The sequence below is a fragment of the Psittacula echo genome (assembly GCF_963264785.1).
Source record: "Psittacula echo genome assembly, chromosome: Z".
Lineage (NCBI taxonomy): Eukaryota > Metazoa > Chordata > Aves > Psittaciformes > Psittacidae > Psittacula > Psittacula echo.
The window spans coordinates 41,621,612-41,637,568 of NC_137742.1; the positions used below are offsets into that span (position 1 = coordinate 41,621,612).

At 38.5% G+C, this 15,957-nt stretch overlaps 1 protein-coding gene across 1 annotated transcript in view; it reads right to left on the reverse strand.

Moving 5' to 3' along the window:
• LOC308231375 (guanine nucleotide-binding protein G(q) subunit alpha) overlaps positions 1-15,957 on the reverse strand; it is a 129,171-nt gene that overhangs the window by 11,675 nt on the left and 101,539 nt on the right. Inside the window, exons 4-5 of the mRNA XM_080636703.1 lie at positions 8,337-8,465; positions 7,258-7,387 (exon numbers count right to left, since the gene is read on the reverse strand). Of these exons, the coding sequence (XP_080492829.1) occupies positions 7,258-7,387; positions 8,337-8,465 (259 nt within the window). The remainder of the gene's footprint in view (positions 1-7,257; positions 7,388-8,336; positions 8,466-15,957) is intronic.

Below are 15,957 nucleotides of genomic sequence, written 5' to 3' on the forward strand. Positions count from 1 at the left end.
AGTTCTTTACAGTGAGGGTGGTGAGGCACTGGAATGGGTTGCTCAAGGAAGTTGTGAATGCTCCATCCTTGGCAGTGTTCAAGGCCAGGTTGGACAGAGCCTTGGGTGACATGGTTTAGTGTGAGGTGTCCCTGCCTGTGGCAGGGGGGTTGGAACTAGGTGATCTTATGGTCCTTTCCAACCCTAACTAGTCTATGATTCTATGATTCTAGTTGACACTTGCCTTTAATATGATGCACTGCTTATGTACAAAATAGTTTCACATTACAGTGTTTTTACTGGATAGGGATAGGATGACAAGGAGTACAGAAAAAGTTCAGCATTGGGGATCTGACCTTCTGTTAGATGCAACGCGAAGAAAGCCTTGCCAAACCAACCAAGACAGTGTGGCTCTTAGAAAAGAGGACAAGAACAGTGGGGAGCAGGCAGTATTTAACAGTTTGTTCAAGCACTCGATCTGATTTTATGAGCCAGCTCTACCTCACCAAATTGCTTCCAGGAAAACTTTATTTAAACTTCAAAGAAAAAGGCTGCAAAAAGAAACTTGTGCATTACTAATGTACAGAAATGTACAGCTGGAGCTGGCTCAAGGGACTCTTAAGTAGCAGACAGCCATTCTCAGAAGTGATGCCAACCTTCTCAGCAACTCCCTTCTGACAGCAGCAACAAGCTCACCATGGCACCCCTGGCTTTGCAGGCAGCTGGCACAAGGAAATTGAGTACAGGATCATTGCTTTCACCATCCCTCAAAATCTGCTTGCCTGAGAAACTTCCCTACTCTGCTTGTCTGCAGTCAGTCCTGAATTGCATACTGGTGTTGACAGCCATTACTCCATTTTCCTCCTTATGACATAGAAATGCCAGCATAAAATTCTCCCATTCTCCACACAACCTGCCATAAATATAACTAGACATAAACCCCACCTTTTGTCACATTTTATATCCAAATGCAAACTCTTCCTCACTTAAAAGAAGAGTATACTTCTTTCTACCTTTTTTTCTTTTTAATCACATACTTCTAGTTTTCATGTTAAAATCATGGATTTCTAATTTGAATTTAGGTATTGAAATTCTCTTTGCTATCTGTTGCTCTGAAAAAAATATGCAATAACTCCCACAATTAAAGAAACAGTAATTTATAACTGCTTGATGATAAGCACGCAAATTATGAAAAATACCTGAAAAGCCATAAAATAGCATTTAAAAGCTGCATCAGTTGGTACCCCGTGAAGGGAAAGCTAACACAGCGCTTTAACAGAAAAGACCCAATACAACATTAGTCTGAAACAATACAGAAGAAGTAGTGGAGGTTCACCCATTACTGTCTTTATGATTGTCTAGAGTGGCTTCTAGTGGGCATATTATAACTTACATATCAAATGAAAAATGTAATTAACTTTTGTCTTAAAATGTTAATAACTTAAATAGTGTCTGTTAATATTAGAATTTCACAGACTTTGAGGGACTGAATTTTAAAATTATGTGAGGGAAGGCAGTGAGGAGGCAAACAAAATGCAATTTTTAGTCAACAATTTGCACTATGTATATAACTACATTTATGCTGTTAACAAATGTTTATTTGAGTGAGAGGGCTGTCAGAGATGATAATTCTAGAAGAGGATGTACTGACGCAAGAGAGCTTTAGGAAAAAAACCAGAGATTATGTCGTAAGTTGTTTAGTATCACAGTAATGGCCTCTGCTACTTTACCTGGCAAAACGTTATGCATGTGGATGGCTTTTGTGCAGAAGTCTGTATTAATTAGGAATGTCTCTGTTCTCTAAATAAGACTTCCAGCAGTCTAGCTGCATAAGACCTACAGTGTATTCCTTGGCTACAAATTTAACAGAATTGCTACATGAAAGCTGGGAAATAACGGAGAAAATCAGGAAGTAGGAGGTAAGTACTGAGTCCTCCAATATGTAAAAAAGTAGCTACAATAACAAAATTGGAAATGCTTCAGATTTTTGCCACTAGTACAAAGTATAATCTTGAAGCTACACTGCTGTAACTAGCCTAAGAAAAATCTGTTTAAGACTACTATCTAAGAAAAAAATTTGCAGTGGTTGTACAAATATTTTGACGAGTAACTCAAACGCAGTAAGAGACAACTTCAAACACAGAACTTGGGAATAATCCATCAAAGCAACATGTTCAACAACCATCAAAACACAAAATTACTGTCCAAAAAAAGTGGCCCGAAAGGTCGCTCCAAAAACATGGTCAAACATTGCTGTAAAATATTCTTTAAATAAAAAAATTAAAAAAGGCTGTTAATTTTTATGAACTAACATGAATGCCAGAATAACCAGTTTTTCATGAATATGTACAAATAAAAAAAAAAAGGTGAAAATATTTTAAAATTGAATTGACATTGAAAAAAGTCGTTTTCACTGATCATTGAACTAAAAAAAAAAAAAAAGAAGCAGTTATCTTTGCCAGCAATTGCTGCCAACAGCAACATTTACCAGCAGTATTTCTGGCAGCCTCTGCAACCATGTTCACAATCATTCAATCTCCCATTTCCATTATGAACCACCCACTTAAAGAGAAGACAAGAGAGGCTCTGACTCTTCCTTATACAAATACTTCCCAACACTGATACTTTACATTCAAAAGGTTCTTTATACACAAACCAAAAAGGAAATACATACACATGTATGTGTGAACAGGTATGAACAGATACCATATATACAGCAACAAGATTTGACACAGGTGGTTAATGTGTTATTTTCTCTAGTTTCAAAATAAACAGTTCTGGAGATTTTATTTCCCATGGAAATAACATTGTTAAATAATTCTGAAGACCCTTTGAGGACTTGAATTCTATCTGAGAATTCGTATTATGCCACTGACCTATGCTCAATTTTTCTGGCTTGCTGAATGTTGATGAAAAAACCAGACAACTAAAGCATTACGTTTATTCATGATGCATAAAAAGAGAAAGTTCTCTGATCTCAACATTGTTTTCTTTCAGCCCTCATGCTAAGCCATATAGGACTAAGCTGTGAATAAGGAACACAAAGTGCTGGAAGAGAAGTGGAAGCATGCCCAGATGTGAACAGCAAGATAGTTTCAATGAAAAAGTAGAATACATGCTTGAGGTAACTGCCTCCTTTCTTATTTTTGTCCCACATCAAAAGAAAGTGTGATTGGAACACTGTACCAATGTATCACCCATTAACAGATTGCACTGATGAATGGTACAGAAGTTCCGTCTATTTATTCTGCAGATGCATTTTATCCGTATTCAAAACATGAGTTTTTGTATGCCTACATTAACTAACGCGCATACACACACGAATGCAAACACAGTAAAAATACCTATCGTAGGTTTTATTTAACTATTTTAATGTAATTTTAAATACAGTATTCTTTAATAATTTTAAACAAACCAAGCAGCATCTATCCTTTCTATTTGGAACATCCCAAGAACATAAAAAATTTCCACCAATTAAAAGAACTGACATCCTTGCACAGTGCCTTTATTCAGTGCTTGAAGCACAGAAATGTCACAGAAAACCACCCTGCAAAGTTCCTTCACAGTTTCAATTTGAGGTTACTGCTGAGGTACTGAGCCATAATTTTCTAAACAGCCTGTTTTGACTTCATGTAAATGTTATGATAAAATCACAAGACAGTTCTTCAGTGTAAACTAAGTACTGTGGAAGTAACTACACTAATTCAGATATCCAACATCAAATAAAGCTTGATTCTTCAGAGTTTTAAAGCTTATGACATGACCACAAGGATGTTCCCCGAAGAAACAAACAAAAAAATCTTTTATTTGTCAAACAATTATTTTTCTACTTAAGAGAGAATTTATAGTGGAAAGGACCTGTGGAAGTCATCTGGTCCAACATCCTGCTCCCAGCAGCACTAACTTTGTTATTAGATCTAGTTGCTCATGGCCATGTCTAGTCAAGATTTGCACATCTCTTTCTGAGACTGAGATCCTATGCCTCTAAGTGACCAATTCTACTTCATTCATATGTAGCTATCATCTTTCAGCCCTTATGATATATGAACACCAAGCTAAACACAATTTTACTGAGGGGCATGGTATTTACAGACAACTTAGTCCCTAGACAGTTTTAGTGATTCCTTGGTGGTAATGTTTTGGACAAGCATTTGTTTAAGAACAACTTTCTTTCCAGATTATTTAGCTCTACACCACTTCCAAAAGGGACTCCACCGGTCACATTGTCCCTTCTACCTTCCATCTCTCCTGTTCCACTTGTTTGAGTACCCCCTGAATCGCTGCAAGGTTTGTCCAATGGCCTTCAGAACCATTGCTTGAATCACTTCCAGATCTACCGGTTCTGTTCATATCTCAAAATACAAATGTTATGTTTTCCCACTGCTAGTGCCATGCAAACATCTGCTACTGGCAAATGAACCTGCTATTCTACACTTCAGAAACCTGCAAGACTTAATGGGGATCACAGATGCACTTCAATCCTAAGTAACAGCCACTGCTTTGAAAGTTTATAAACACAGGATAAATCTGTAAGACAACAGATGCTGAACAGAATGAGAGAGCATAAAGTCATAGCAGCAGAATTCTCAACAATGCAAGCAGCAGCCTTCACGCAACTTTGGCTGCTACACCACTGCAGATTACACAGCAGCAATGGAGCAGGTTTAGACAAGCTTGTGGGGAACTCTTTCTGTTCAGAATGAGAGCAGTGACACATGCAAAAGTATTTGAACATTTTAAAAATGACTGGTCAAGACTGGCACAAAAAAAAAAAAAAAAAATTAAACCTGGTTAACATACCAGATTAGATAATACAGGTCTTAAAGCAGACCAAGGGTTACATGTAGTAAGGCAGTGAAAGCCAGTGGACTGATAAACGCAAGGCAAAAGCAAGAAGCTGGAAAAATTATCTTCATGACATAATTTCTGTGGATATCCATTGACCAATATTGTTGTCAAGATCACAGAAAAGACTGATCCTAGATAATGGTGTAACACACGTGAAAGGACAACACTCACAAAAGTAACAGCAATATTAGGCATAGCTTGAAGGTGTGTATCCAGGATTTCTTAATCCAAGGAATCAATTTTTCTATTATTTTAAAAACTCAGAATCCTTAAGCCATTCCAGCCTGCTCCATACATTACAAACATTTTCAGACAGAACTGCAATATGTGATCAGTAAGTACGTGAATTATGAGGAACTGAATAAATAAGTGTTCTGGAATACCAACAAAATCTAGATAGACTGGCTACAGCTTGCTGAAAGCCAGAACTAAGCTGTCCAGATGACTGCTTAGCTCTAAGACAGTCTGGCTCCATTCCAGGCCTAAAGCTGCTTGAAAGTGCTACTAGGGTATGTATGTATGACTTGAAACAAGAACTGGTCTGAATTAAAGTTATGAATATATTTTAAACTGAAGGTTCAAAAAGGTTCAGAAGTTTTCCACTCTTAACTTTAATAAGAAACATTAATACTTTGGCAGTGACATGGAAGAACCATCTGCAAGACAATGAGGAGTTTTACAACTTTCGCCTCCACGAAGTGTTTCAGAAGTGAAATCTTGAAAAATCAAAACAGCTTTATGTGTAAAGCTATCTTTTTCATAACAATTTAAGAATAGTTATATAATATATAGTAGTTACATAACATGCATGTCCAGGAACACCGCTTTTGCCTTGTTATTTCAACCATTCTCTTACACAGAAAGATCAACATGAATGAAGCCATAAAGAACATTTAAATGTTTTCTTTTTTTCACCTAGCTTTTATGTGTCAAAACACTCGCATAGGGCCGTGCGCCAGTGAGTAACTCACAGAAGTTTGATGAATAACTTACAGTATCCATCAGGAAAGACAAAAAATCTAAATATTAAATATTTCCCTACTCTGTAAACTTCCTTCAAAATACTGGATACAAGTGTGCTTTGTCCCCTCACTTCATTGACTTTCTTACCTCTCTTACTTTTTGAAATAAAAATACAATATACATCCTATGATTTAAGTGTAAGGAATGAAGTTTACTGCTTTAGGGTCCATTCTAGCATAGAATCATGAACAGTTGGGTTGGAAAAGACCTTAAGATCATCTAGTTCTAACCCTCCAGCCATGGGCAGGGACGCCTCACACTAGACTATGTCAATGAAGGGTCTGTTCAATCTGGCCTTGAATACTGCTAGGGATGGAGTGTTCATCACTTCTCTGGGCAAACTGTCCCAGTGCCTCACCACCCTCACAGTAAAGAACTTCCTCCTTTTATCTAACCTGAACTTCCCCTGTTTAGGTTTAAACCCATTACCCCTTGTCTTGTTGCTACAGTCCCTGATGAAGAGTCCCTCTCCAGCATCCTGTAGGCCCCCTTCAGATACTGGAAGGCTGCTCTGAAGTCTCCACACAGCCGCCTCTTCTCCAGGTTCAACAGCCTCAGTTTTCTCAGCCTGTCTTCATATGGGAGGTGCTCCAGTCCCCTTATCATCCTCGTGGCCATCCTCTGGACTTGCTCCAGCAGCCCCATTTCCTTCCTATGTTGAGGACACCAAAACTGTATGTATACAATACTCCAAGTGAGGCCTCATGAGAGCAGAGCAGAGGGGCAGGATCACTTCCTTTGACCTGTGGTCACGCTCCATGCAGGGTGATGCAGCCCAGGATATGGCTGGTTTCTGGGCTGCGAGGGCACACTGAAGCCAGCTCATGTTGAACTTCCTATCAACCAACACCGCCAAGTCCTCTGCAGTGCTGCTCTGAATCTCCTCTCCACCCAACCTGTAGCTGTGCCTGGGACTGCCCCAACCCAAGTGTAGAACCTTGCACTTTGCATTGTTGAACTTCATTAGGTTGGCACTGGCCCAGCTCTCAAGTGTGTCAAGGCTCCTCTGGATGGCATCCCTTACCTTCAGTGTATCAACTGAACCACACAGCTTGGTGTCACTAGCAAACATGCTGAGGGCAAGGAATCTATAAATTTTGTCTTCATTTTCACTGCCTATTTTTGTGGCCCTGCTACATAGTAACACTAAGATTATTTCCCTATATTCAGCTGTATTCCCCTTCAACACAAAAAAGATAGGTTTCTCTGAAACCTCCGTGGAGCTGATCAGCTCTGCCATATTTGAAGACTGATCCCCTCCTCCCATCTTAATCCCTGTAGTGCTTCTCACTCTGTTAAGGGCAGTTGTGCATGCTTGCTGGTAGACGCATTTGGAAAACACCTGGGACTGGACAAGTGAAGTTATTTTTTCATCAAAACTGGTGCTTTTTGCTGATGCTTGCTTACCTCATTATCTGACTCCACAAGCACTTGGTCATATTCACTAAGAGCTACTAGGAACATGATAGATGTGACGTTTTCAAAGCAATGTATCCATTTTCTTCTTTCTGATCGTTGGCCTCCAACATCCACCATTCTGCAAAATTAACATCCACATCAACTCCATGAACACCTTAACAGATAAACACACAAGCACACACACAGTGACAAAATTCAAGAATTTAGTTGAAAATAAGGTTCGGTTTGTTTTTCCAAATGTCTTTTTTTCATTGATACTTAATGGAATCTGTTCTAGGTAGAAAGGTTGCTGAAGAAGAATATATTGCTTTGAAATCTGATGGGTATTCTGTATTTAGATTATTGTGGGTCCCAAAACCCTCAGATTTCTGAGATATAAAGGTTTCATGAGCTACAATTTGGCAGTGTATGCCCTGTGTATTCAGCAAAAACATGCAAACAGAATAGACTCGGTGGCCTGTCATTTCTCTTCCCCCCTGCACTACCAGAGTATAACTTCCCAACCTGGTAAAGCTGCCCATTTTAAGAGGACAAATAAAATACAACATGTACCTACTAAAATTTTTAACAGACCAAATTAAAATGCAAATTTACTCACATTCTATTCCCACCTCACCCTGTATCTCAGTGTAACTAAACACAGGTGTCGAACTTGCAACTGCAACTCCACAGTTATTTTTCAAACAACTGTACTTGCACTCAAGTAGGGTTATTTATCTGTAAAGAACAATTTCTCCCTAAAAATCAGCTACACAAGTGGAAGAGTTGTATTCCATAATTTACATGAATTAAGAGGATACATGACTGTATTTTCATATTATTATTCACAGTGAAACTTTGACACATACTACTGAAAAGATGAATTGCAAGTTTTCAGAAGACAAACCTGATTGTCTTTCATCCTTTTAACATCTTTAGCATCAACTCCTTGTTATATGTGGACAATTACATGAAAAAATAATGACAAAGCTCAAATTTTAAAAACACAGACCAATTTCTTTTTATGCACTTTTAACCAATATCCTATACATGGTATTACTAATGTAAAAGGAAACAGAATAAACTACCTGAAAATGACACTTTGTAAGTCAAATGGATATTCAATGATCCCTGTTGTTGGAACTCGAACTCTGAGCACATCTTGCTGAGTTGGCAGGTAGGTGGAATCTGCTATGCGGTCCAAGTCATTAAGATAGCTATAGACAGGGAGAAACAAAAGGAATGCAAGACAGTGACACCATCATCTGACTGAGGAAAAGAGAAAGGAAAACTTCAGAAGGGAAATGGGTTGTGGGGTAGGAAGAAGTGCAACAGAAAAAAAAAAAGTATTATTGGCATAAAAGAGGGTACAAAGTATAAAACTGTGCTCCATCCCCTCTTCCTGTACACTCCCATAGCTTCAAGTAAATTCTATAGAAGGGGAGTGTAATTATTACATTTTATTTTCAAACAAGTTTCAAAATAGCTTTCACGGGTATATTCACCAAAGATTCAAATTTTTCTTTATATAATTCTAGGCAATGTAGAGACAAAGAATATTGTAAGATGTCTGAGAAATACAAAATTGCAGTTTTATTTGAATATGCAACATACTTCATTATCATTCCGTAGTGTCTACACACATACATGGATAGACAACCATGAATCTCCCAAGAAACAGTAAACTGCTATAGAATAGATCTCTGGCACCTGAAAGTCCTGCATTCACACTCAAACTTCTGATTAAGTTAATACGCCTGTAGTACGCGAAATATATGGCAGCTGGTTAGTAAATAACCCCAAATTGCTTAAAATTGCTTGTAAATTTTCATTAACTATAACACAAAAATCTTCTGCTATTGCTTAATGATGGGTTTCAATCATAAAGCAATGGAGTACTGGAGATTTTATTTAATACTGGAGATTTTACTTAATTCTCATAAAAGATGCTTCAAAAAAAGAAGTGTGCCAATGTGTGTTACAGCCTTTTTGGGTATGGGAGCTGGACAAGCAGGGCTTGTTCAGCCTGGAGAAGAGAAAGCTCAGGGGAGACCTTGTAGCAGCCTTCCAGTACCTAAAGAGGGCCTACGAGAAATCTGCAGAGGGACTTTTTACAAGGGCCTGTAGTGACAGCACACGGGGAATGGTTTTAAACTGAAAGAAGAAAGATTTAGAGAAGACATTAGGAAGAAATTCTTCACTATGAGGGTGGTGAGGCACTTGAACAGGTCGTTCAGAGAAGCTGTGGATTCCCCATCCCTGGAAGTATTCAAGGCCAGGTTGGACAGGGCTTTGAGCAACCTGGTCTAGTGGAAACTGTCCCTGCCCATGGCAAGGGGCCTGGAACTAGATGATCTGTAAGCTCCCTTCCAACCCGAACTGTCCTATGGTTCTATGATATCTTATTAAATTAGTGTACCAGCAAGCTTGGGCTCTCCCCATGGTAGGTATCTGAGAGAGACTGAAGTTCTTGGGCATTTGGTTACTTCCCAGCCCAAGAATGACCTACAGTTAGCCACTGAGAAGATAAATTAACCTATAGATAACCATTTACACAACCATTTTGTTGCATTCCTTTGGCAAGCTTCAGTTTTGTTCTTCTATGTGAGCCTGGTGACTGCACCTCTGCACAGACATGTTACTAAGATAACCTATAATGCACATCTGACTGATTTTAGAAAGGCAATAGAACAAAGGGTACACAGTTAAATCTCACTTGTGTTACTGGAAACCATTAATTGGGCAGATGAGTATTTTTTTGTCCTAACACAAATCGCTGATGCCACTAAGTTCCAGAAGCATTAATTTATCCTTTAAAATACTTCTCTTTTCCTCATCCTCACTCAGTTCTGCTCAAGTTAGCTCACTCAACTACTGAACAGCAACCTTCCCCCTCATTTCACCGTTAGCATTTTACAGAGCCCATACATTTCATAGAAGACTGCTTATATATCCTGAAGGAGTCCTATTTCTTTCCCTAGATTTCTTCATTTAGAAATCAAAGACTGTTGGGCTCTCTAAAAATTAATGTCCTGAATTATATACTCGAAGCCAAAATCAAGAAAGCAGTATCAAAACTACTAATAGTACCTCACAGAAAAAAATCCCCAAACCAAAACAAAATCAGACAGCACGCAGAAAATCCTTTAAAATCTTTGTGACACTGACAAATCATAACCAGAATCTACAGCCCAACAAAAGCCATTTAGAATACATCCTGCAGTTTTTATTTTCAAATAATGACATTTAACCCCACTACTTTCCCTTCTAACTTAAAACAATAAAAAAATTACTGTATCCATTTATTTAAATAAAAATGTCCCAGTTCTTTGTTGTGCAACCTTACTTTTAGATCTTTTATGACAGCTATTTTCATGCTGTGACCATACCACAGACAGTTAATGAAATTCTTTTCAAGTAGAAAAAAAAAAATTTCTGTCAAGTTTTGATTTGTTGCGTTTGGGTTGGTTTTTTTCTGGTTTTTTTTTTTTTTTTTTTTTTAAGCAAAGACACTTCTGTTGAAGATTACTTGTGCTGGAATTCACATTTTAATGAAGTTTGTGCATTGTTGCTCTGAAGCAAATGAGTAGGTGTTTTCTGCTACTGACTTTAACAGTTCTGCAGATCAGATACACTTTCTGTTACTGTACGAGGATATGTAACTTCACATTCTGCTACCAACTTCAGTGGGATAAAACATGTTTCTGAAAATCAGACGGAAGGCTTTGCCTTCATCAGCAACACAAAGCTCCCTTCAAAAAACCCTAAAATCACTAAAAATGCTAACACATTTCTGCTAAAGTTATTTGGAATAGTGAAGAAAGACTATTAAAATTGCTCAAATTAATCTAGATTATTTGATGGATACAGCCTGGGGTGTGGGAAGTCCATCAGCTTTCACAGGAAAGCAGGGTGGAGTTACTTCCTCCACTGACTTATCTGCAAGCAGATAGAGAACTTTTTGAAGAGAACTTTATGAAGCCAGGGCTATGTGCAATGTCTTGAGCCTCTGAATTCAGATGGGTGAGGAGTGAATGAAAATTAAGGTTTTCATTGATTTTTTTTTTGTACATCTGCTTATTAAATAAATGATTCGCCATTGCTGTAAAGCAAGTACTGACAAATACATCGTTCACCTGGGCAAATAAATCCTGTGCCTGTGCAAAAAAAATAAGCACATAGAAGATATGCACTAGGTACTTCAGGATCAGTGCCTAACTCAAAATGTATGCACAAATACTGCGATCAGACTCTGCAATGCCACTAAATTTTCAGTGCATACTAGAAATGGCTGCATGTGCACTCTTGCAAGGAAACCACAAGACTTGTCATAAACATGAACTTCCACAAAAAGACTGCTGCCAACAACTGCCCAAAGCAGATGTTTCCTCAGCTTAACAACTTCAAAATTTAAAACCATAATAATGATACAGGTATTGGAAACATACTGGCACCGCTCCTGAGGGCCAATCCAAAAGCAGGTAACCACCACCAAAGTTACCACAGGGAGTTCAGCTGTATAGGTAGCAGCAATTTTACGGGCAAGCAGCAACCTTTAGGGGCAAGCCGTAAAGGTCTCAACTATATGGCATGCTGAGCACCTGCTGAGAAGTGTCTTAACTTTGAGGAGACACACTCCTATGCGGCCTCTCACCCAAACATTAACTACTCAGCTAGGCACAAAATTACTAAAAAAAAAAAAAGCCCCCCAAAAATCAACAAAAAAACCCAACCAACCAAACAAACGACAAGAAAACCACCACCACCACCACAACAAAAAAAACCAAACCCAAAACCAAAATACCTCCCCCCTCCAAAAAAGAAACCACACACAAAAAAACCCGCCAGCCCAAATGAGCCAAACCACATAGGTCTGAGCAAATTTTTACATAGTGCATACTAAGTTTAAAAACTTAATTTTGTAAATTAGTTATGTAAAAATGGATTTTAGTGGCCTCTGAGGTAATTTTCCCAGGCATTGCTATAGTGACAGGCAGGCAGTGCATTACTGAGGCAATAAGCGTGTAAGGCGCTGCTGGTATGGCCCTCTCCTGATGTCACCAGAACTGCCACCGCCTGCCCAGCAGCATGCTTGTGATTTACACGCTGACCAGAAGCAGAGGAAGCCTTTTGTTTCCCAGTCAGCACTGAGACAGAAGGACTTATTTTTAAGGTATTTCACATCACCTGTGATCTATGACAAGACGCAAGCCTGCAGCCAGCTCCAGGGAAGCTGCCAGGCTATAGAGGTGCTAACAAGGCCCTTGAAAGGGAGCCGATTTCAAAGGTACTGTTTGTGCACATTTCAAATTAAACAGCAGGAGTGGGATCACGGGAGTAGACTGACTGGCTCTGTACTTCCCTTTCTCACAGAAGAACCAAGCAGAGAGGTAAGACTCCTAGCCTTAACAAAAAAGACCAGAATTGTTTTTAAACACTAACCTTCTTCAAGAGGTTAAATATAACTCCACCACCATGAACAGGTTACTCAGCATTCAGCCTTAATTCACTTCCGAAAGCTACATCACCTAACAAAAACTGACGATCAAAACTTATTTGAATTTACTTTCTGGGAATGAGGTCTTGAAGCACCTTCAACATGAAAAAACCTGGGGCAGGAACTTCAAACACCTTCCACTAGCCATGAGCTACTATTTTCCAGCATCTTTGAGGCCAGACTTTTTTGGCAAGTAATCAGGTGATAAAGCAGGATTTTCTCAAGAATGATTCCATAAGAGGGATTTCTGTAACTTCAGACTGTTTAGTGGAAAGCCTAATTAATCAAGAGAAGGCAGTATGGCATGGTCAAAGGTAGAAAAGCTACAACCTTCATCCATCTAACATTTGTTTCCCTTTCAAAGGTTAAAAATTGGATTATTCTGTTCATCAGTGTTGCCCAACAACTCTTTACAGACTCAGCAGGCGAAACTGATGTACCAAGATGCTGAATTCACTAGGACCTTAATAAATCCTGTGCTTAGAGGCAGTCTGCCTATAGGACCCTGTGAGCACAGACTGTCTTTGAAACCTACTGCTGAAGAGAAGGGCTCTGCCTGGCACCACACCAAGAAACACTCCCAGAGAAATCACTAAACAAAACCAAAAATGGCAGGGGGGTTGGAACTAGATGATCTTAAGGTCCTTTCCAACTGTAACTGTTCTATGATTCTATGTTGAGATAGAGGTAATTACTTGGCAGTGATAAAAGGGTTGGTTGGTCAGTCTAAAACCAGAAAAGATGACTTGTTACCAACCAGCCAGCAAACAAGACAGTTTCTTGATCTGTATGGGGAGAATGAGAGTACAGGGGAAAACGAAAGGGACAAACCTCAAGAAACTACAAAGTTTGCTGTTTAACATACAGCTTGTTGAAAGATTTCAGTGTAACCACAGCTATAAAATCAAGGCTTACCAGCAGCACTCCATATGCAAAAGTTTTCACTGTATTCAACCATGCATAAGACAGATACCACATGGCTGACTATTTCCAGGTAAGATAGTAACCACAAACATTTACATCTTTTCAACCCTAAAGCTTGCAGGTTTAATGCAAAAAAGAAAAAAAAAAATCCTTAAAGTTAGGATAGTTCATAAGCAGCATGATCCTCTACAAAATGCTTTCCTGCACGTACAGACTCTGAAAGTGAAAATAAAATCCTAACCAAATTCTATGACTAAGGCTAATGATGCAAACAAATAGTATTTGGCATATCTCTGTCCTTTGCAGCCTGGCTGTTCTGGAATTGGTTTGGGCTACTCTTCATCCTGTTGTGGAGGTTGATGTGGTTTTGGGGAGGTTTTTTGTTTTGCAAAACTCTTAACTGGCTGATGAGACTACCCCAAAATTTGGCCATGTGATGGAAAACAAGCTTTTCTACATTTTTTAAAATGCATACTACTTCATTGTTTTTCAACTCCACATTTGCAAAATGTTAAGGTTGCTGTAGCACGATTTTTCTGACTTCACAGAACTGCCAGAGTAACTGACACAAGTGGCCTCTTTGCTAACGTGCAGCAGCAGCACAGTAAACGGAATCAATTTTCTGAGTACAAACATGAGCTGTAAACCAAACTAAGTGTAAATAAGTATTGGCCTCATTTTCAGAACTTCTGTGTAGGTTTGCATTTCTGAGCCTGTACACCACTGGTGAAAAGTTGATGCATGTTTACCAGTTTCCAGAACTATCTAATCTTAATGTAAAGTAAACAGAGTAAACCTAAGATCTTTGCAGTGAGGTATGAAGAAGTCTGCACTGTATTATTTTTATCTTTATCCTACCCAAATCCTACCTAGCTGTCTCTCTCAATTTCCTACATGGCTAAAAGCCAACCTTAGCAAATGCTACAAACAAGTAAGTAATCAAATAAAAAATACTTGTGCAATCTTTTCTTAATAGGAAATGTGGTTTAAGAATTATAGAAATATTAAAAATATGTTCAGTACTGCATGAAAGAAAAAGAAACCTGGAAGAAACACATAGTGTATACTCCTTTATATAACCCCACTTCCCTTTCTGCATTTCCCTTGTTCAGTTGCATAATCTTCAGTTTTTCTACAAGATGCATAGCTTTTGATGCAGCAGACCTCATCCTATTTTCTTCAGACACTGATGTTTGGGAACTATATCTAAGGCATAAGATAGGGTTAGCATGGTTCTGCTGCTAGTACTTGATCTTAACATTAAGACTTTTATTTGCTGTTTTTATCTTACTGCAAAGCTACATAAAAGCAGAATCTACCACTTCGCAACACAAATTGCCCCCAAATACAGCTTCAGAGCCTGTGAGTACATTCTTACAAATGAAGAAAAAAAAAAAATCAATGAACTGTATTAAAATGTTTATTAAATAGTGATGTTCTTATGTATCTTAGAGTATATTTATTCTTGCCCCCAACAAATGACTTTTACACAGATATTATATAGGCAGTTGTTCATAATTTACCAGTCTCAGCCACAGAGCAGGTCCCAATTTAGAACAGTATTAGTCCTCAGAAAGGCTCACAGAGACCCATGATATCGTAAGAATTCCCTACAGCTTTACAAAGTGAAAGAATAAATGTTCTGATCACTAGAGGCAGTACCACCAAATGGAGTAAATTGCTATAGTATAAAAACTTAAAGATTCATACAGTGATTCTTCTCCTTGTGTGCCTCTAAGCACATCCTATTCAGCACACAGTAATTCCAGTGAAATGCACCTGTTTCAGAAGTAGAACATGGAAGCATAATGCTATCTTTTTTTAGGTATGAAGAAATTAATTGTTTAGCTGAAGTTACAAAAAACCTTCAAACTCTGATGGAAAGCATTACAATTCATGCAATGGTTTCATGAAATGTGGAACATGAACTTTGATGAGCAGACATCGTTAGGATTCATCTCTGTCTTCCATGTAAAAAATCAGTGATATTCTGAAGACGTAAATGTGAACTCTTACTTATGACAACAGTAAGACTGTTGACTTCCCCTCTTCAGACTTTGAAAAGCCATGACATAATCAGACTGTTGACTGGTACCCTGTTTACATTTGGGTTAAGGTCCTGACACCCTGTAGAGTACATGCTGAATGATCTCATCGCACACAGCTATTACTTAAGGCAATCAGCAGTGTGGTGTTGGTTTACAGCTGTCTCACACAGTGAATAGAATCTTAGAGGGAAGTGGTTTAGTGGTAAGTAGGTGGCTTAGTCATCCCGTAATTTATATGGG